Source organism: Haliotis rufescens, unplaced genomic scaffold, assembly GCF_023055435.1.
Source record: "Haliotis rufescens isolate VD_foot unplaced genomic scaffold, xgHalRufe1.0.p SCAF_42, whole genome shotgun sequence".
Taxonomy (NCBI): Eukaryota; Metazoa; Mollusca; class Gastropoda; order Lepetellida; family Haliotidae; genus Haliotis; species Haliotis rufescens.
This window is the reverse complement of record NW_025964135.1, coordinates 3,319,767-3,343,532: the sequence shown is the minus strand read 5'-3', so window position 1 is coordinate 3,343,532 and position 23,766 is coordinate 3,319,767. Positions and strand designations below refer to the sequence as shown.

The 23,766-nt window shown below is 41.3% G+C and overlaps 1 protein-coding gene across 1 annotated transcript; it reads right to left on the bottom strand.

The window, feature by feature from the left end:
• Positions 1-15,541: 15,541 nt before the first annotated feature.
• Positions 15,542-23,156, bottom strand: LOC124148173. The gene is made up of 6 exons (XM_048382875.1): positions 22,530-23,156; positions 20,853-20,907; positions 18,896-19,013; positions 17,432-17,600; positions 16,490-16,551; positions 15,542-15,577 (listed from the first exon to the last, which is right to left on the bottom strand). The coding sequence occupies exons 1-6, from the start codon at positions 22,846-22,848 to the stop codon at positions 15,542-15,544; spliced, it is 759 nt and encodes a 252-aa protein (XP_048238832.1). The 5' UTR covers positions 22,849-23,156.
• Between the last annotated feature and the right edge of the window lie 610 nt (positions 23,157-23,766).

Genomic DNA, 23,766 nt, shown 5'->3' with positions numbered 1-23,766 from the left:
AGATGTGTCACAGATCCATTACTGATGGGGGTGTGGACCACCTGTCGCCGCAAGAAAATAACTCCGAGTTAATTTCCTCCGATGTTTCCACCAGGATTCTCTCCGATGTCGAAGACATTGCCAATGCTCACAGATGATCGTCCGGCGAAACTAATCTTTCCCGGCATCGGTGGATATGTGACTCAGGCATAAATGAAATAAGCCTCATCACAAACTAGCATGGAATGTTCATTCAGATTACTTTTACAAAAGGCACAGCAGCGATTGTATTTATTGTGTTATCTGAGCCATTCTAAAACCATTGTACAAGACCTTCATTCAAAGTATCATAACCATTATTATCCACTGCAGTCGTTTTTAACATTACAAACAATGCTAATTTAGCCAGGAAATGTGGATAATCTTCGAATTTGTCCATACCCGATTACGTGTACCTACACTGATCCTTTATGAAAACATCATTTGGTCCATTAGAGTTACACCTGTCCGTCTATCCTCGTTATGTCATAGGGGAAAATGAAAGCACTGAAATGTTGTTTATGTTGTGTATTAATTGGATTGAAAGAATAAGCTCTAAATGCTTGTGGAACCTCATTGGTGTTTTTCATCAGTTCGCCAAATGTTTAACATGGAACTTCGCACTCAAATTGTCACAAACTAAAGAGCGCTCCACGAAGGACAGACTGTTTCTTTCAACAAATCTGTCAGCAATCGTGTCACAGTTGGAAGCTACCCCATAGAAAGACTCATTTGGAAGCGCAAGTCTCCTCAGGTATGAGAAAGTCCCCATGGTACCTAGTATGGTGACCTACCTTTGGTTGTTGGTGATCTTTAGCCCATCTTTATTTTGTAGTATGAATAGTTCAAATTTTATAATCACATGCTAGTTTTAAATCTACGTCTGTGATAATCTAGTTATTTTACTTTCATTTGTCGACAGGTTTTATAGTTCAGTTTTGTTTTTCATTAATATATAACTTGATTTCGTCACGATATGGCTGAAATATTGCCGATGTGACTATAAACCTCAAGTCACTCACTCACTCACTCCTCAGGCATGTTGATATGTTAATTGATGGCAACAATAAGACAACATATAATATAAAAAACATTATGATGATTTTCAAAGTGTATTTTATCTCCTATACTTTCGACCAATAGTTTAAGTTGTCTGGTTGACATAACATGTTACATCTCCAAAAACAAACCATTCCAAACGGGAAATTGACAATCCGCAATGAAGGATCTATTATTTTTGCATTATAACAACTGGAAATTGTTGCAAAATGTACTAAAAGCCTATATTATTGCGTAAAACGTCTATGAAACTAAATTAAAGATTTATATCAAGAAACGTATGTAAGCAGAACTCATTGAAGTTCTCTTTTAATAATATAAAACGAAATTTGTCAAGATTTCTGTCTGACATGCGATTAATTATACTTGCGTTTTGAAAGTCATCTTGATAATTCCCATAGTTATGCTGATATAATAAATATTCAGACAAAGAAAAAAATATTAAGAGCTATATTCATAAATACTGCATTATTTGTTCATTTAAGATATTTATTAATTATTATGGTTAACGGTTATTCAAACGTTGTGTTTCAATTACTTGTTTTCGTAAACATTATGGGGGCACGGGTGTCCCAGTCGTGTGAGTCTCCGCAATTAGCTGTACTGACTTGCGTCACTTTGGCACACCAGACACATACGTTAGTGAGTTCGAGTTCCGGTTCTCACCGATTATGTTTCTAGCTGGCCAAACTCGTGTATTTCACTAAAGTGTTAAACGTCTGACACCTGCACACTCCGGGCTTTCCTCCCACGTTAGGCTTACACGCCCTGATATAACTGACATACTTTCAAAGCAAGATTACAACTGTCCTCCCGTGTCCGGCGAGTGCCTGAATCTCGTTACAGCTACTGTTGAGAGGTTACTAAGGACAGCAGTCAAATCGCCAGGTGGTCAACTATCAGCACACATAGAGCTTGACGTATACAGACACGCCTTTGGTCACCTGCCCAGCTATAACAATGCGACCCTTCTTCAAAAGAAGGATTTCAGTAAAATGTCACTGGAGGTATACCCTTAACCAACATAGCGAGGGTCATCAGATTAACTTTCCTGTGAGAGTTTCACCGAGAGCTTTCTATGAAGAAGATGTGGAGTTTTGACAATGCGGAATGCACCGATGGAGAAGCTTGTCATGTTTGTCACCAGTAAAGTGTGCAGTTTGAGGACACTTGACTCCTAGTAATAAACACTTAGTATGACCTATCTTTGGTTCATCTTATGGATTCTTAATGTGTGGTTGACTAGGTACACGTATATAGCCAGGGCAAACAACAATGATGTTAGGGGTACTTCCTTGAGAAGTAGAATTAATGTATCATGTGTCAGTGCATCACCAACTCCACAATCAGCCGAAAATTGTCTCTTTTAAAAAAATTTCCATAAATGTTTGCGAGAAATAGACAGTTACCCAACCGCACATCCTGATTTCACTTTCATGGACATTCTTAATGCAAATTTAAATGTAATACAATTACAACAATCTGTCAGAATAGAAAAACGCATATGCGTTACAATTTCAAAAGTTAACTCAAAATTCAAAAGGCTTACTGGTGTGTAAATCAGGCGTATGCAAAGCCGTCTTACAAATTAGGGTTATTAGAGTGAGTGAGTTTATGCTTTACGTCACATCGGCAATATTTCAGCCATATCGTGACGAAGGGTTATTAGAGAAAGAAGTTGTCAATGCTAGGCAAATGAGGGAGACTGTTGTGGAGCTTGCTGATATGCCACCTCAAACGCCACTCGGTCAGAGTAGACATTTTGACAAAATGAGCAAACGCCAGGCCCACAGAACCCTGAACAATATTCAGGCATCTACATTAAAGGCATTAGATGTCATTAGAACCCTTGGACTTACACCAACTTGTCTTTAACTAAAGTTATCAAATGGGGAAGAATTACTGTAAATTATGATAGTGAGGAATCAGTAGATGGGGAAAGTGAAAATTTGTCACAGATCTTGTTTGTATTTGATAAATTTGGGGTAGGTGACTCAACTTATCACAAAATTGCCCAGATCAACAAAGACCTGCCCAGAGTAGGGGCAGTTGCAGAATCTAGAGCTAAACTGTCACGCGAGTTCAAAATACATAGAGTACCAGGCAATGTTTAGAGTATTTAGAGTCTAGGCTAAGTGTGGAAAAAGTTAGATTTAAGTTTGATTGGGATGGGACTAGAGTCGGTAGCCTCTCAAATTTCAATATCATAGATGATGCAATCAAACAATCATCAGTAAATCAATACACGTTAGCAATTATCATCTGCAAAGAGAACTACAGCAACCTCAAAATGTCTCTGGTCCCGTTGTTCGAAGAAGTTAACTCCATCGTTAAGGACAAGTTCATCCAAATTGGGGACAGATGTGTAGAGGTCGATATTTTCTTTGGGGCTGATTTGAAAATGATTCAGTTAGTTCTTGGCTTAGGGGGGTTCTACGGGAAATTATGCGTGTCCACTGCGTGAAGTAAACAAAGACGACCGACACAACATGACGCATGACTGGATGTATTACTCTATCAACCCTATATGCAGGACGATGGACGAGATAAGATCGCACTCAGATAAGCCCCAGTTAGGCGTTCAACACACACCACTGTTTGAAATTGCTGTCGACAACTTTGTCCTGGACGAGCTACTTCTGTTGATGAGAATCACGGACGTTCTAGCAAGGGATAAAGAGTTAGCAAAATTAAGGCAAGGGAAACCTAAATATTAACATGGGATAGAAGAAAGCGTCAGATGTTGAGGGTTGTCGTTTTATGTATGGGAGGATAGGGACAGCAAGGGTCCACAGTGGACATCAAGAAAAAAGTTCTCAATCAACTGCCTGACAAACTTCACGGTCGACTGACTCCAGGTACGGAGACATACTTCATAGACGTTTGGACAGGGTTCAGGGACATTTACAAATTCGTAGTTGACGCACGACAGTTGCACGACATGGCTAGGGAATGGATAGTTACTTCTTAGAGTAGGGGAGAAAAGGAGGGGCTTCTTGAAAAAGAATATCACTCCCTACATGCACTGCTTAGTGTACCATGTACCCGTTTTCATGTCGAGGCACGGGAATATTGCAAAATTTAGTGGACAGACTCTTGAAACAATATATGATGATATCAAAAGGATTCATCAGCAGAAAACACAAAAGTGGGACGATCCCATTGAGACTTTGACTGTCAGAAAGCGTGTCGAAAGTCAGTCACACTTGACCAGACTCAAAACGTAAGCTTGAGTACTGGGAATCTGAGCTACAAGAGGCCGGAAGCGCAAAGAGGGCCAATATACAAAATGACATCAACAGCGTTGCTCCCAATACTCAGTCACATTTAGATGACATGTTTGTGGCTGACTTGCGAGAGAAACTTGTCTCACTTGGAGTACACAACAAAGTGTCCTCCATGGAGAAACTAATTGACCTGATCCATTCAGCAATGCATGTTTAATCTTCTCGTCAGGAAACTGATAAATGTATTATCATAACTGATGATATCTACCCAACATTTGTTTTAATGATCCGTGAAGATCCGGGGTAGAATAGGTCTTCAGCAACCAATGCTTGCCGTAAAAGGCGACTAACGGGATCGGGTTGTCAGGCTCGCTGACTTGGTTGACGCATGTCATCGATGCTTATGTTATCAATCACTGGATTGTCTGGTCCAGACCGCCGTCATATATCTTGAATATTGCTGAGTGCGGCGTTAAACAACAAACCAATCAACCACATTTGTTTTAAAGTTCAAAGATGTGTGAATAGCTTGTCCAGACTAAAATGTGGCTTAGACTATTTGCCAACCTCTGTCTGGGTGTTCCAATACATGACCGGGTGCACCGGCTTAATTGCCTATCCCTACTGAGCTTCCTCGCCAGTGGATACTGACCTATACATATATTTGTGCCCCGAGTAAAGGGATGTAACTCCACAGAACCTTAAACGTTATGGTTTGTGTTTGTTGTTTTAAGTTCCCCTTAGAAGGTTCCAACTATGTGACGGCGCTGTCTGTAAATGATCAAGTCTGGACCAGACAATCCAGTGATTGACATCGTGAGCATCGATCCACATAATTGGGATACGATGACATGCAGCAACCAAGTCAGTGAGCCTGACCACCCGATCCCGTTAGTCGCCTTTTACAGCAAGCATGGGTGTCCTAAGACCTATTCTTTCCAAGATCAACTGCAAAGTAAGTTCACAGCAAGCATTCAATAAATATTCAGCTCGAAGAAATGGAAAGAAATTATTGATGCATCATCCCGCTATTATCACCACAGAACAGCCTTTGTGGATAGGATTTTATTTAAAACTATGAGCCTGTAGTTTTAGAAAAGAAAAACACTTTATTGTAATGTCTGTAGCAGGCATGTTTTCAATTATAAAATTATTTTTTTAAGGAATTTTTGGTGACAATTTAATTTTTTAGATAAAATCAACCCATTACCCGATATCAAATGGTCGGCCCCCATTTCCTTTCATGTTTATTATTTAAATTGAGTATTTTTCACTCAGTGATTATTTTATTTATTCATATTGACCATAAATCGAAATGTTGATGCTGACTAATTCTTTATCAACTTTGAGTTCTAAAGAGAACGAGGCTGATCTTCCTCCATTCCACATAGAGACCGCCTCCGTGGTCAAGTGGTAGAGCGCCGCCCGGGGTTAGAATTAGTCGCCAGGAACCCATTCTTGTCGCAAGAGGAGACAAATGGGATCGGGTGGTCAGGCTGGCTGACTTCGATGATGTATGACACCGTATCCCAATTGGGTAGATGGGTAGTCATGTCAAATGTGGATCGTCTGGTCCAGATTCGATTCTCTACAGACCGCCGTCGTATAGCAGGAATATTGCTGGGTGCGACGTAAAACATTGTAACTCTTATGAAACCTTCAAACCAGATTATTGACAATATGGTATGAAAAACAGGTTGCAAGAACATTTGGTTTATTTTATCTCCAGTGACACCATAAACATTCCAAATACACATTGAAAAATCTAATTGTGTTGACATTTATTTCGGTAATGTAAGCCACGTGCCAACAATACATATCAATAAGTTTTTTCGGCATTCTCGAGCATGCTGGTGTATTTGCTATTGGTACAACAATTTTCAGAACTTCCGCAATAATGTTCATACTTCACAGTAATACGGCACTCATGAAGAGCAACCTCCTCGTGGTGAGTGCTGGGTAGCGCTAATAGCTCTTTCCCCAGCACCCCATTGCTGGCCGTAAAAGGCGACCGAATTGGGCAACCTGTTTGCCGTGGGTTGCGTCCCTGTGTCGGTGGAGGGCGGGATTCTGGTGGTTGAGGGCACTGGAGCCAGGAACAGTGTTGCTCTTGCGCAAACACACTACTTTGACCCTAACTTCACCTTGACGGGTGGTAGAATGGGCCCGGTTCTTTCAATCGGCTGGTCACGTCATGGAAAACTGTCACGTGTGATACCTCATAATAATCCATTTTCTATAATGAATTATGGTAACCCAATTACGCAAATCAAATCTTGCCTCGAGTCGTATGCCAGTAGGCGGTGGCTCATGGGCAAATCTGGCGATGTCAACCTCCGAATTCTATATGTCTCCAATGTTCTGCCATGGGCCGAAACAACTGGGCATTTCTTTTGGTAGACAAATTTAGCTATTCGTGTGGTATTTGCTGGAGTATAACACTCCTGTAGCCCTGATGTTGTAGACTGGCTTCCTCTACGGCATCGTTTTTTATTGACACTCGATGGCGGGTGGGGATCAGGGGTGCCGAATTCTATTCTCACACCATGTCACAAATTGAAAACCAATAAACGTCGTCATGTGGACTCTTTGTCATCTGATGAAGATGTCTCTCCAGATGTTGCTAATTCTTGGCCAAGGTTTATAGTCATATCTTCCTCTGATGGGAATCCTCTCAAACTTAATTCTTTTTTTGCTGTCCCCAAGGGCATTCAGAGTGTCTGTGGAGAAGTAAAAAATGTAACTCGTCTCAGAAATGGTTCATTTCTTGTCGAATGTCCACGGAGACAATAATCTGTCAATCTGCTGGGTCTCCAGGTTGTTGTTTCAGTGCACAAATCTCTGAACTCCTGCAGAGGAATTGTTTGAGCCCGAGCAAAGTGTCTGTCTGACATGACAGAAGACGAAGTTGCAGCAACATTAACACATCAGGAGTTACCTCTGTGAAACGTTTTACGAGAAAACAGGACAACAATGTCATCAAAACAAATACATATCTGTTCACCTTTAGACTTTCCACTATTCCAAAATCAATAAAAGCTGGCTACTTTAACATCGATGTAGAGGTATATATTCCTAACCCACTCAGATGTTGTAAGTGCCAACAGTTTGGCAATGGTGCCAAGACCTGCACCCACAATAATGTATGCCTTCGTTGCATTTGGGCTCACGAGAGCCCTGAGTGCACCAATGACATCAAGTGTGCCAACTGTGATGGACAACATTTGGCATTGTCAAAAATTAAACACACAAACAATATCTCTTTTTCTGAAGCCAAAAGTTACTTCCCAATCCTAGTCAAACTCCCTCTCTCACATATTCTACTGCACGCTCTTTTGTTCCTGTTCCCAAGGTAACGAGACAATCCATTTCATGTCAAACAGACATATCTTGGGCGACTGATCCATAGGTCACACTTGGTGATACACTTATGCCACCACCTCACATATCAGTTCATCAGCGTCTCAGACAGAAATTCCAACACAAGGTCCATCTGAACCAACCTCTGAACCCAATATCTGAGCAAGAAGTTGAGATAGTTAACCAAATGAAAAAGAAAAAGAAACAGTTGAAAAAAAAGGCCAGGACTCTCTAGCATTTGGAGTTGCCTCCATCTTCTGATCTCCAGATTCTGCTGTAACGGTTCATAATCCGTTTGAACCACTTGATATGGACGTACCTCCATCACACCCTGTACGTGGGAGTGACCATTCCACACTATCATGATCCCCAGTTGAGCCTCCATGAGTGGCACCCTCAATTTGATTCAGTGAAATTAACAATATGCAATTTTTGATACAAGATTTTAGACCATCTGCACTATGTCTCCAAGAGACATATCTTAAACATACAGATAAATTTGATTTACGGCAGTACAACTGTCATCATTCCTTTTCTCCGCCAGGAGATAAAGCTTCTGGAGGATCTTCTATTTTTGTGAGGCAGGGTGTCATTTGCAGCCCTGTTCTTCTTAATACAAATCTTCAAGCTGTTGCCGTTAATTTAACTTTACACATAGTATTTACTCTGTGGTCATTGTACATTCCTCCATCAACTACACTTCGACAATGTGATCTTCAAAATCTATACATATGATCAGCTTCCTAAACATGGGTGATCAAAATGGGCACAACCCTCTTTGGGGAAGTGTGAACACCAATAATAAAGGGAAGGTACTTCATTTCTGAATCTTTAATGATGAGTCAAACACTTATTTACATCCTGCCATTGGTACGTACTCATCACTTGATCTGTCTCTCACAGTTTCAACTCCTTTTAACGAATTTGAATGGTCTGTCCATGAAGACCTCTGCAGGAGCGATCACTTTCCCACCATTCTTAAAGCTGTGAACCCGAATCCTGAATCCCCCACATCCAGATGGAATTTTACAAGGCCAATTGGTCATTGTATGAAACATTATGTACTGAAAAATTTTACTCCTCATCATTTTCAAAATATTGAAGATCCGATTCAATTGTTTTCACATCAGCTCAATTAAATAGCTGATCAAACAATTCCTATGTCCTCTGCAAATCCTCATATTCGCAGACCATTGTTTAACAGTGACTGCAAACATGCATGAAAGTGTAGGAAGAAAGCAGAAACACATTTTCGCCGACATCCTACAGTCGATAATTTAGATAAGGTTAAAATTACAAATGCCAAGGCACGACATGCTTTTAAACAACATAAGTGTCAGTCTTGGAGGGATTATGTCTCCCAAATAAATTCCCGCACGCCCATATCCAAAGTGTGGAATATGGTTAAAAAAATAAAAGGCAAAGGTACAGAATCATCTGTTCACCATCTTAAGGAATGTGACACGTTATTAACGGATAAAAGTGACATTGCAAATAAACTTGGAGAAACGTTAGCAAAACATTCTTCAACGTCTAATTATGTCCCGGAGTTTCCAAAAATTAAGAAACAACAGGAAAAGATAAGTCAATTTCACTTCTGATAATGGTAAAGACTTTAATGAACAGACAGACAATTTCAAGTCCGAAATGGTTCAACCCTGTCTGACCATTATAATCAGGATCAGGGTGTCCCACAAGGCAGTATTTTGTCTGTAACATTATTTATTATCAAGCTAAACAGTCTCTCAAAAGTTTTGAATGATTCAGTTGATGGGTCGTTTTTTTGTGGACGATTTTAACATTTCTTGTCGCGGGGAAAAACATCAACACTATTGAAAGACAACTGCAGTTGTCTCAATAAAATCCAGAAATGCTCCCTTGCTAATGGCTTTAAATTTTCTAAAACTAAAACTAATTTTATCCACTTCTGCAGGAAATATAGACATCATAAAGACCCCGAACTATTTCTATCTGACACACCCATAAAGGTAGTCGAGGAGACCAAATTCTTTGGGCTTATTTTTGACCGCCACTTGACTTCCTTGCCACATATAAATATCTCAAGGCAAAGTGTTTGAAAGCACTAGACCTGCTGAAAGTCGTATCACACTCTAAATGGGGTGGAGATCAGACAACCCGCCTATATTTGTATCGATATTTGATCCGCTCAAAATTAGACTATAGTTCCATCTTTGATGATGGAGCCTGTAAAAGTAACTCACAGAAACTAGATACAATTCATCACCCGGGCTTGAGACTCTGTCTTGGAGCTTTCAGGACCTCACCTCTTGATATAGTCTGTATGTAGAGGCTGGTGAGCCTCCGTTGAAACAATGTCGTTTAAAACTTGCATTACAATATATCACAAAACTAAAATCGAACCCGTCCAATTCAGCATATGATTGTATTTTTAATTCACCATCATTGGTTCAAATACTGTTTCCTCCAGATTACCAGATAATAGCTCAATATTTACTGCTGAAGCTAAGGCTATTCACACAGCCTTGACACATTTTCAAAAAACAAACTGTATGTAAACACTTCATCATTTCCTCCGGTTCTATATCATGCCTACAGGCACTTAAGACTGACAACTCGAACCACCCGCTAATTATTGATATTTTAGAACTTATATATTACCTTGCTACTGGCGAATATGACATCGTCCTTTGTTGGTATTGCTGGTAACACACGAGCTGACGCTGCAGCTAAAGCAGCTCTTGATCAACCAATGTCCCATCTTACCATTCCCTACAGTGATTTTCAACAAGGCATCAAGGAATATATTCGTAGTTTGATGCAGAAAGGATGGGACACCCAAGTAGGTACAAATGAACTTCATGAATTTAAACCCAAGTTGGGTTATACCTACTTGGGTTGCCAGTCCACACATGACGAAGTTGTTCTAGGACGATGTCGCATTGGTCACATATTTTGCTTGACTGTATAGACTTTTCTCTCACAAGAGATACCTATTATCATTCAACTTCTTTAAAGGATCTTTTTACTAATATAAATGGCCGTTTAATTCTCAGTTTTTTAAAAGAAATTGAATTATTTGATAAATTTTGAATTGTTTTAAATTAGTGTGATATTATTAACTTTGCTTTGCCTGTTGTTGAACGCCACACTCGGCAATATTCCAGCTATATGACGGCGGTCTGTAAAATAATCGAGTCTGGACCAGACAATCCAGTGATTGACTGATATTATTAACAACTGAGATTATTGAAGGCTGTGCCACTCAGGGGCTCAAAGTCGTGTATAATTATTGTCCCCCTGGCAGTCCATCTCTGTTGACGTGTTTAATATCAACTAGTGTTTTAATGTATTGATTGTGCGTATATTTTTTTAATATTGGTTAGCACTTCAATCAACCACTCGTGACCAAAGTGATGGCATAAATCCTGCCGGGAATCACGCAGGAAGCAAAGGCAGTGTAAGTCCCCATGATTCCCAGTTAGGTGGTCTAGATTTGGTTGCTAGTGGTCTGTTTTATATCTAAACTGTGATATTTACCTTACTGTTTTACTGTCCTTTGTCGACAGGTCTTTAATTATAGAAACTACCTTGTTCTCATCGCGATATGTCTGCAATACTGCCGATGCGATGTAAAATTTTAACTCACTCACTCACTCACTATTCTCATACAAGAACTATCACAAAAAAACCGTCTAGTACAAAAACATTCCTTTGTTATTGAATTGCAATGTAAGATACCCCAGATACATCTGCAAATGTAAAAGCTGCAGCACTAGGGTTCTGAGGAGACAAAGATTCCACTTCCCTACATTCATCTGAAACATATCAGTCAACTGTTTTATAAAAAAATGATAAATATTAATGGGCTTAGAGTGCAGATATCTTGCTGCTGATTACATAACTTTACCATCATAGTTTTACAATGTAGTAAAGTTTTGTCTGTTCAGAGTTTGTAAGTGGGAGTGGAAACAATGAATATCTAAACTGACATCCAAAGTCTATCTGAAACACATAACCTAAACACAACAACAGTGTATGCAGAAAATGTTAATCGTCTGTTACATATTTGCGAGATAACACGCGAAAAGGTTAAAAACACGTGCACCACGGACAACTGCAAATGCACGTGCGGGTAAGGGTATAAAACGATTGCAACGGCAAGTCAGACATCCACAGTGATAAAAAAAACACAAAAGAAATGCCACGACTCACAGTCGAACAACGTGAACGAGCCTTGGGTATGGTACAGATGGGAGCCACCCACGCCCATATTGCACGAACCTTCGGTTGCTCCCGTGTTGCCGTTACCAACTTGATGCAACGTTACAGACAGACAGGGCGGACCGCTGACAGGCCAAGAACAGGCAAACGTAGGGTGACTACGCCCCATGATGACCGGTACTTGCGTACCTTGCACCTCGCTTCCTGACTGTGACGTCATCGGCGACAGCTCAGCGTTACATGAATAACATTCTTCGTCCTACCATTTCTCCAACAGCAGCCACGTGCTGTCATATATCAGCATGACAACGCTGGAGCCCATACAACCAGAATTGTCACTAACTTCCTCGCAGCCATCAACGTCCTGCCGTGGCCTGCACGCTCACACGACATCTCTGGGACTGAATGGATCGTCGTGTTCGACAACGACCACACTCTCCAGCCAACCGGCAAGAACTGATCTTGGCCCTCCAAGAAGAATGGCGTCAAATCCCGCATGACTTCATCAGACGACTGACTTTTTCTGTGCGTCGAAAAGTTTTTGCGTGTAATGAGGCATTTGGTGGTCACACACGCTACTAACGAGTTGTTATTGAACGTAAGCGAATGTTTATGTACTCTGCATATTGTCCATGATTCTGAAAGCTCGAGTTTTGTACCACACCCAACTTTGGGGGGCTCTGACGTCATTCTCGGTCGCGGTATGATTGTCATTTTCAGTGTTGATTATGTTGATATATTGATCTTCTCAATACACTTTACTTCAGGCATGTATGTTTGTTGTTTTTGATTTCAAACTCTGGTAAAGTTTCTTTTGGACGTCAGTTTATTTTGTTGAGGACCTTCACATTTCAGGTATCAATATGTAACTATATATGCATGAAATATTTGAAAGACATTGCCAAGCCTGTGCGCATTTAGCTACAGAAACAGTTTTACTTTTTGTGTATTTTCCTTTTGTGTATTGTATTCCAGACATATACGGTCACAGATTGGGCGAACACAGCGAACGCTTTAACCACTAGGCCACCCGACCGCCCCTACATATACACAGAGATTAACATAGCCATCAAACAATGGTGATAAAGGACGACAGGAGATGAGGTACAGGAACGAAGCATGTAGGATTTATTAGAAATATACGATTCCTCCAAGAATTCGAAATATAACATGTTAAATGCTGCACAGATGATCCGAAAGCAAGGATGTCCGTTCCCAACATCTCAGAAGTCGAGAGTCTCATCGTAGGAGCTTGTCGACGACGTGGTGTAGTGTTTGACCGATTCCACCGTTACATAATCCAGCGCGTACGGGTTCCAATCACTCTCACGGCATCAAACTCGGACCAGTTATTGATGGTGGCAAGGTCAAGGTCGAGTCGTATGGCATTAGACTTGAAGGGAGGAGGCTGACAAAAAAAGAAAGTAAAATGGCTTTTTCTGTGTCTCAATGATTCAATAAGGCAATTAAATGAATCCATTCCCCGTGTACTAACGAGTGGGTGATGTAAATTAAGTTTTGAAAGGTATTTCAGTTGCATCAAGCGTGACAGCTTAGTGAATGGAAGAGTGAGTGAGTTTGGTTTTACGCCGCTTTTAGCAATACTCCAGCAATATCACGGCGGGGGACACCAGAAATGGGCTTCACACATTGTACTCACGTCGGGAATCGAACCCGGGTCTTCGGCGTGGTCTTTAACCAATAGGCTACCCGACCGCCCCGTGAATAGAAGAGACAGTTTGGATACATTTACTCTTGTAATTAACCGTTGAGGATTTAACAAGGATCATAAACTAGTGGATCTAGGGTTCGAACCCACGCCAACGCTACCTCTTGTGACGAATCTATTTCTCTATGTTGCAGCCCTTTATTTCCGTAAAAGGATAATTAATGTATCCCTGCAATATTCCATCTATATGACGGCGGTCTGTAAATAATCGAGTCTGGACCAGGCAGTGACATAATGAGCATCGATCCACGCAATAGGGATACGATGACATGCATCAACCAAGTCAGCGAACCTAACCACCCGATCTCGTTAGTCTTACGACAAGCATAGTCGCCTTTTACGCCAAGCATGGGTTGCTGAAGACCTATTCTACCCCGGATCTTCACGGGTCCTATGATCGTAGGTTTCGGGCACGCCCTAAAGACGCAACTCGAGGGGCACGAAAAACTGCGACGTACGCCACCCGTGCCCCCCTGAAACATGGTACTGTTGTCCTCGCCACTTGAAACAGAATCACGAAATATCGCGATGATTAATTAACGAAGATAGCTGCATGTGTGTCTATACTTATAAAGTGAAAAAAAGCCATTCCGACGGTAAGAAACATTACTTACAGTCATGACAAAAATTGGAAAGTGTGTTCTCCAAGAAATATCTATTTTGCCAGCTATAAACATCGTCATTGAGTTTTGATCACATGGTAACAATCCGACTGGGATCGTCAGTCAGGTCACCGCGAGCGACGATCTTTACGCACATTACCAGCACGAACTGAACGAAAAGCACGTGCAGATAGTATTATACGCGCTATCAACCAAATTCACTGCTGACTATAACCGCTCACAGTCACCTGACTGTCGATTCTTGCCCGGATTGTAACTACGTGATAAAAACGCAATGATGATGTTTATCGATAAAAAAGTGGATATTTCTTGAAAAGCGCACTTTGCAATAATTGTCATTATTGTGTGTGAGTGAAATATAATTTGACGTCGCATCGGCATTATTACAACAATATAGCGACGAGAACAAGTTGATATATACACAAGTGAGTCTTGAATACAAAGTCATATTTTTCAAACATATTTTAGCCAAACAATATTATTTAACACTGTTTAAAGCACAGGCTCTTGGGCACCAGTAACCATAGCTGGGCCACCTCGCTGGGGATCATGGGGACTTACGGTATCTCTGTTTCCTGCAGGATACCCCAGCAGTATTTACGTCATCGGTTCAGCTACTGGGGATAGTGCACAATACCAGCCAGTATAAAAAAAGTCTAAGCAATGAGTTGGCTACAAACACTTTTTCACAATCATTTTGTAAATCCGTCTGTAAAAATAGATCTATGAGAATTATATTTTGTCCGTAATTAATTATATGCCTTTTGATATACCAAAGGATTTGTCTCGACATTTTGTAGTAGTGTAGATATATTTGATGTCAAAAGACACTTGGGTGAGATTCTCCATTTTATTAATCATCGTGATATTTCATGATTCTGTTTTAAGGGGCAAGGACTGTCAGCCACACATCCTCATACAGTTCACGCCAACGTCGTGCAGCTACTGGAGACGTTAGCATTGAGACCGCCTCCGTGGTCTAGTGGTAGAGCGTCCGCCCGGAGAGCGGAAGGTCCGGGGTTCGATCCCCGGCCGCGTCATACCAAAAAACGTTAAAAGATGGTACTTGTTGTTACCCTGTCTGGCGCTCGGCATTAAGGGGCCAAAACAAGGACTGGTTAACTCGGAGTCAGTATACTGTGTCTGAGTGGGGTATTCATGTTAAACTGCGGCATGGTATCTCAGTGAGCTAGCACTATAAATCGGCATCAGTCCGGACTAGTACAAGCAGCCACACAAACACACACACGTACATGCACGTCGCTATATAAGTGCAATAATCTTGGACGCGATGTTAAACCCCATTTCACCGTACCTCACCGTTAGCATGGATCGATGTACGCATCTACTGTCATAACCTGGAAATTTATCATCATAAAAAAGGCAAAGTGAACACAAATTATTCATCACGAAATTCACCAGGTTGTTATTACACTGAGGGTAAGCGGTGCAAAACACATTGGAGTATACTCAGGTATATTATAAAATAAAAACCCACTGAACAATAAAATTCTTTGGCAATTGGATTGGACAATTAGACTGCAAATGATCAATTTTAGTACTTCCTTTACAGATCCATAGAACTTTCACAAACGCGGCATAAAATGTTCTTATTTTTTATCCGAGTCTACTTTCAGTAATGATAAAAACAATGCGATGCACCTTGCCGTGGGTGATACTGCCAGCGCTCGTCGTGGCTTAATGCATTACGAAGCGTAAAGAACTTATCTTAGATGTTGTTCCTTTGCATAAGTAATTTACGGGGAGATTATTCATTTCTTAATTACTTTATCTGGCACTTGATGAGGCGCTGTATTACATAAAGTAGGCAGTGTACGGGTCTACCAGCCCAAACGTTCACAAATTTGAAATACAATAGAATTATGGGACTTCTACGTTTTCCGTTCGCGTCTGCAAAATTGTTACAGTAATAAAAAGTGCAAATAGTCAAACAGGAGGAGGAAATTCGATGGTAACGTTTAAAACATTTCTTCCTTTTCACGGGCGGTCGGGTGGCCTAGTGGTTAAAGCGTTTGCTCATCACGCCGAAGACCCGGGTTCGATTCCCAACATGGGTACAATGTGTGAAGCGCATTTCTGGTTTCCTTCGCCGTGATATTCCTGGAATATTGCTAAAAGCGGCGTAAAACCATACTCACTCACTTCCTCGTCACATAGTTCTTAATTCTTAATGGATCGATGTTTATTATTACATATTTCATACATTCTTCTAAGAGGCCCAAGTACTCCTGTCGGAGAAAAATGGTTACCACAAAGCTTGGCACAAAGATGCGACTCTCTTCGATGGCACTGACGGCAGGGGTGCTCCACACTGGCACCCAGTTGGAGTTCGAAATTCACCAGGTTGTTATTACACTGAGGGTAAGCGGTGCAAAACACATTGGAGTATACTCAGGTATATTATAAAATAAAAACCCACTGAACAATAAAATTCTTTGGCAATTGGATTGGACAATTAGACTGCAAATGATCAATTTTAGTACTTCCTTTACAGATCCATAGAACTTTCACAAACGCGGCATAAAATGTTCTTATTTTTTATCCGAGTCTACTTTCAGTAATGATAAAAACAATGCGATGCACCTTGCCGTGGGTGATACTGCCAGCGCTCGTCGTGGCTTAATGCATTACGAAGCGTAAAGAACTTATCTTAGATGTTGTTCCTTTGCATAAGTAATTTACGGGGAGATTATTCATTTCTTAATTACTTTATCTGGCACTTGATGAGGCGCTGTATTACATAAAGTAGGCAGTGTACGGGTCTACCAGCCCAAACGTTCACAAATTTGAAATACAATAGAATTATGGGACTTCTACGTTTTCCGTTCGCGTCTGCAAAATTGTTACAGTAATAAAAAGTGCAAATAGTCAAACAGGAGGAGGAAATTCGATGGTAACGTTTAAAACATTTCTTCCTTTTCACGGGCGGTCGGGTGGCCTAGTGGTTAAAGCGTTTGCTCATCACGCCGAAGACCCGGGTTCGATTCCCAACATGGGTACAATGTGTGAAGCGCATTTCTGGTTTCCTTCGCCGTGATATTCCTGGAATATTGCTAAAAGCGGCGTAAAACCATACTCACTCACTTCCTCGTCACATAGTTCTTAATTCTTAATGGATCGATGTTTATTATTACATATTTCATACATTCTTCTAAGAGGCCCAAGTACTCCTGTCGGAGAAAAATGGTTACCACAAAGCACAAAGATGCGACTCTCTTCGATGGCACTGACGGCAGGGGTGCTCCACACTGGCACCCAGTTGGAGTTCGAATCCCGGATTGACACCGATTCCACGGCACCAGCCCAGAAAACCTCATAGATGTGGATCTCCGTGATGTAGATGGCCTCGGGTATGCCGAGCTGGAAAGAGGTGATCGTTAATAAAAATATTTATAATAAAAACTATAATAATAAACAGAATTCACGGTTGTAACGTCATTACAAAATGACACAGTTCTATTTATTCAAATAATAGACCAACGGATCCCGTTAGTCGCGCTTTAGGACAAGCATAGTCGCCAGTTACGGCAAGCATAGGTCGCTGAAGACATATTCTAACTCGGATCTTCGCGGGTCATTATCAAGACATAAAGGGTGGTAATCACGACGTACAGGGTTGTAATCATGACATATGGGGTTGTAATCGCAACATACAGGGTTGTAATCATGACATATGGGGTTGTAATCACGACGTACAGGGTTGTAATCATGACATGGGGTTGTAAACATGACGTACAGGGTTGTAACCATGACATGGGGTTGTAAACATGACGTACAGGGTTGTAACCATGACATATGGGGTTGTAAACACGACGTACAGGGTTGTAATCATGACATATGGGGTTGTAAACACGACATACAGGGTTGTAATCACGACATACAGGGTTGTAATCACGACATACAGGGTTGTAATCACGACATACAGGGTTGTAATCACGACATACGTGGTTGTAATCACGACATACGGGGTTGTAATCGCAACATACAGGGTTGTTATCACGACATACGGTGTTGTAATCACGACACATATGGGGTTGTAATCACGCCATACAGGGTTGTAAACGCAACATACAGGGTTGTTATCACGACATAAAGGGTTGTAATCACGACATACGGTGTTGTAATCACAATATACAGGGTTTTAATGACGACCTACGGGTATGTTATCATAGTATACGGTGTTGCAATCACGACATACGGGGTTGTAATCACGATATAAGGGGTTGTAACCACAACATACGCTGTTGTAATCACGACATAAAGGGTAGTAATCACGACATACGGTGTTTTAATCACGACACAAGGGGTTGTTATCACGACATAAGGGATTGTAATTACGATATACGTGGTTGTAATCACGATATATGTGGTTGTAATCACGATATACGTGGTTGTACTCGCAACATACAGGGTTGTTATCACAACATAAACGGTTGTAATCACGACATAAAGGGTTGTAATCAAAACATACGGTGTTGTTATCACGACATAAGGGGTTGTAACCACGATATACAGGGTTGTCACCTCAACATACGGTGTTGTAATCACGATATACGGGGTTGTAATCACGACATACGTGGCTGTAGTTGCAACATGCAGAGTTGTAATCACGACATATGGGGTTGTAATCACGACAAACGGCTTTGTAATCTCACCTCTATGAACTGATCAGCATCCAAATAATCAGGGCACCATGCCAGGTCGGTGTTGCCGTAGCTGGGGTAGTAGTCGGGAGCTCCAACGACGTTGTGACCGCTGTAGTCGTATGCTGTGCTATACAAACAAGTATCACTCTTGACATATGCTAAATAAGTACCGGCAAGGCAGGATGGCCCAGTGTTAAAGCTCCGCTCGCCCCGCCGAAATCCCGGGTTCGTGCCCGTACAGTGTGTGAAACCCATGTCTAGTATCCCCTGTCTGGATATTGCTATGGGAATGCTGAAGACGGTGTAAAACAATACTCACTCACTCAATCAGTGTTGAAGAGTCATCAGCCATTTAATATTCGTACAGGTGCTTTATGACATATGCTACTCAAAAGAGGTTAAGGAACACCCGATTCTGTCATATGACCAGTCGTCTAAGAATCCCAATTCGCCCCGATTATGTTTCTAAGTTTGTCAGCACCACACGCCGTCATCTAACTGGAATTCTGTCAAAAGCGGTGTTATACACAACTCACTCACTCGTGAATTTATGACGTCAATTGTGATGCCTTCATGAGCATAGGTTCACACAACATACCAATATGTTTCTTTGTGCATCGAACTAAACAATATCTCTTGAATATGAGTAAGTCTTCATATACTGAACCAAATTAAAAACTTCACAATCCTAAAATTGTAACATTTTGACCAGTTATCATTGTGGGCCCTTATTGTGTATTGAAACAGTAATGGCCACGTATTGTCTTCAGATAACACCCGTTTTTGTGCAGGTGAATCGATCAAAATCATGTGCACAGCACTATAGTGGCAAAAGTGTTTTTCACGTGCAACTGATCACGTGGCCATAATACCGCACGTGTTTTCAACCATACTTGTTAGCAGTCATTAACAAAAAAAGAAAAACACAAGAAAACAAAAGTCTTTACGGCCATTTGTAGGTGCTTGGAATAAAATTATGGTTACCACCGTTAATTAAAATCCTTCTTTGGACATAAATGATTAAAAATTACCTTCTCTGATACATTTGTCCGTTGTATATCATATATGGGATTACTTTTAAAAATGTGAAGTTTTTAATTTGAGTCAGTATATATGATATTTGTGTGGAAATTTGACGAGGTGACAATTCTTTTAGCTGTTCCCGTGTTCGCTTAGATGAAACCGAGTCGGAGAAATGGCACCGAGAGGGGCACGAGTCGCTATTCGGCTTGTCCCGGAATAACACGAGTTGGTCACGAATGCCGTCAGATGGCTCGTGACCTTTGAACACTCAGTGAGTGAGTGAGTGAGTGAGTGAGTGAGTGAGTGAGTGAGTGAGTGAGTGAGTGAGTGAGTGAGTGAGTGAGTGAGTGAGTGAGTGAGTGAGTGAGTGAGTGAGTGAGTGAGTGAGTGAGTGAGTGAGTGAGTGAGTGAGTGAGTGAGTGAGTGAGTGAGTGAGTGAGTGAGTGAGTGAGTGAGTGAGTGAGTGAGTGAGTGAGTGAGTGAGTGAGTGAGTGAGTGAGTGAGTGAGTGAGTGAGTGAGTATGGTTTTACGCCGTTTTTAAGAGATATTCCAGCAATATCGGCGTGACGAGCGAACTCAAATCATGTACGGAGTAGCATAACATAGTAAAATATAGAGGAATCAGCTCTCACCTGTGATTGATTGATTGATTGTTTGTTTGTTGTTTAACGCCGCACTCAGCAATTCCAGCTATATGACGGCGGTCTGTAAATAATCAAGTCTGGACCAGACAATCCAGTGATTGACATCATGGGCATCGATCCACGCAATTGGGACACGATGACATGCATCAACCAAGTCGGCGAGCCTGACCACCCGATCCCGTTAGTCGCCTTTTACGACAAGCATAGTCGCCTTTTACGGCAAGCATGGGTTGCTGAAGACCTATTCTACCCCGGATCTTCACCGGTGTCTCACCTGCGATGTTGAGTCAGTACTTACTATGAGTATACAGACGATTCTCGTATCAAGGAGGAAATCCAGGTATCCACCGTATCTGCAATCAGACTTTCAGGGTGAGTGAGGTGGGTATACCACGTTCTTCATTTGATATTTTTTTATTCTTTAATTCCGCTCTCAGCTATATTACAGGTATATAACGGCGGTCTGTAAATAATCGAGTCTTGACCAGGCAATCAAGTGATTGGCTGCGTGAACATTATATATGTATTTGGGAAACGATCACATGCATCAACCAAGTCAGCAAGTCTGATAACCCGATCACGTTAGTCGCTTCTTACGACAAGCATAATCGTATTTTACCAGCATGGGTTGCGGAAGCCCTATTGTAACCCGGATCTCCACTCGTGTCTTTGAACGCTGTCAGTATTGACGTTATATCACAGCGCGTCAGCTTACTGTGAGAGGAACACGTGAGGGGTGACAAAATATGTTTGGGTCAATGCCAAACAAATTTGCAGGTCATTTAGGTAATAAATATTATTTTTTTTAAATATTTTGTGAAAAGAAATATATGTTTTAATCTATTATTTTAATCGTTCTTCAGGCTTCTTTTAAGATGGAGGACACGGGTGGCCCAGTCGTCTAAGGCGCCGCGATTAGCTGTGAGAGCAGCGTCCCTTGGGCACGCCAGAAACCTATGATTGTTGGTTTGAATCCCAGTTCGCCCCGATTATGTTTCTAGGTTTGTCAGCACCATACCCGTGCTCGTGGGTTTCATGGAAGTGGTAAACGCATTAGTTCAGGCTTTCCTCCCACAGTAAGCTGACACGCCGTGATAAAACTGGAATGCTGTTTAAAGCGGCGTTTAACCAAACGCACTCACTCACTCTTAAGATATCACTTTTCATATTTATTTAGACAACCGTTTTTATCGTTAACAAGACAATACATAGTACGTTAATGGAATGCTTGTGACGCCAATACTCAATGCTAGAAAAGATTGGATTTTAGATTCTGAAGTAGTGTTTGACTGAGTGAGTGAGTGAGTGAGTGAGAGGAACCTAGCAACAGGGATAAGATGTTGTCAGACCAACCATCAAAATAAAGAAGTAGTGTGGATTCGAACCCCGAGACCGCCGGATCATGGCATGGAATGCTCCAAGTGATTAGGTGACATGACATCCACTACCGTATTCGACGTAATAAGCGCCCCGCTCTAATAAGCGCCCACGGCGATATTTGCTAATATAATGGCTAGAGAACAATCCCAATTGGCACCCCTTCCGATTGATCAATGTACACAAGACTTATTTTTTCGCGTATAATACGCACTCACACCCCTTAATTATGGGCGAGACCGCCCTATTGTTGAAGAAGAGGGACATATATGTCGAAAAGGCACCCAATGGTTTAAGTGATGTCGCTTTTAGACTTTTACCATTTTTGGACTTTTACCATGGGATGGTGCAGACAGACCTGAACACGTAATGAGGGTGAATCTGGGATTCGAATCCAGGTGCTGAACACGTTTATAGCTGGTAGTGACATATTAAACAGATTGTTGATTGTGAACGATAGATGGGGAGGTGAAGGAAGAACACACTTACCAAACTGGAACTGGAGGGTAAAACATAGGTCATGTGTGTTCTAAAAAGAAATACAACAAGGCAGACTTTGTTGAAAACATTGCTGACAGACATATTGCATTTCTCTTACCTGCTAGGATGGCTGGCTTAGGCTCGCCAGTTAACTCATACGCAAAGGCACCTGGAGCCGCTGTCCCTGCACCCAACAGCATATTGTAACACGTGCACTTCAGAGTGCCTGGATCATACGTCATAGCGATCTTGACTCCTTTGAAGTAACAGAAGGCGATGCAGTCTAGTTTGCTTTCAGCATTAACAAACAATTTGGCTGCACCAGCTTGTACATACCCAGAGGTGTGCAAACCTATTGTCAATCTCATGTCCACACACGTTTGGTTAGCGGCAGACAGTTGCACCAATGACAGATAAAATGCGATAGTCCACTTCATGTTCAGCGTTCTCAGATGGTAATAACACAGACGAAATGAACTTTCATTAACGAAATTCAATCAGTGTTTCTTGGCTTATTTAACACAGTCATTTACAGCATGGTCTGCTTAGTTGATTGCCATTGCTCTGCAGAAAGGTTCCGTCCTGCTCAGTAGTCAACTCTCTACTGCGGTCCACTTGTGCCGGCCCCTTGGGCACCGTATAATGTTACGGTATGTGTATTTGTTTAAGTCTAATTTCAAAAGCTTCCCATATGTTGTTTGATAGGCATTACTTAGAAGTTGACGGATGACAAGGTAGACACAATTTTAAGGATAACAACTTCTTTAATACTGTGAAAAGCGTCGTTTCGGTACGGGTCCTTATAACATATGCCCTTAGGTCCTTATGCCAAGCTTCCCATATGGTGGGATCAATAGTCCTGTTGGTGGATAAACCAATATCTATTCTGTTCTACACTTGAAAAGCAAGTTCTTTTGGGTCGTTTCTAAGTGACGCCAGAAAGAGTTTTCCAAGGGATTACTAAACATGATCGGCACGTAGGGCAAGGAAAGAAAACCTTGTCAGAAGCACATTTTTAGAATGAAAAGGTCTTCCTATCTTCTTTGCTCGGTATCTAAATAGGATGAAGAAAATGACTGTTTGTAATATACGGACATTCTTTACTGGCGCAAAACTAACATTAGAACCGGATTTTTACCTGACAAAATCGTTTTTCAGGATGAAAAGAAACATTCGGTTTCATGTTTCATGGCCTATGGCGCATCAATCAATCCATCAAAGACAAATATCGTCCTTGTTGATGAGTCTTATGGCAACTGGCGATAGGTTTACACTATAAACATTGAACAGCTCGTAGGTTCTTGTAACGATGGATAATAGATATTAAAAAATGACGACCAATTATGAGGATTCCC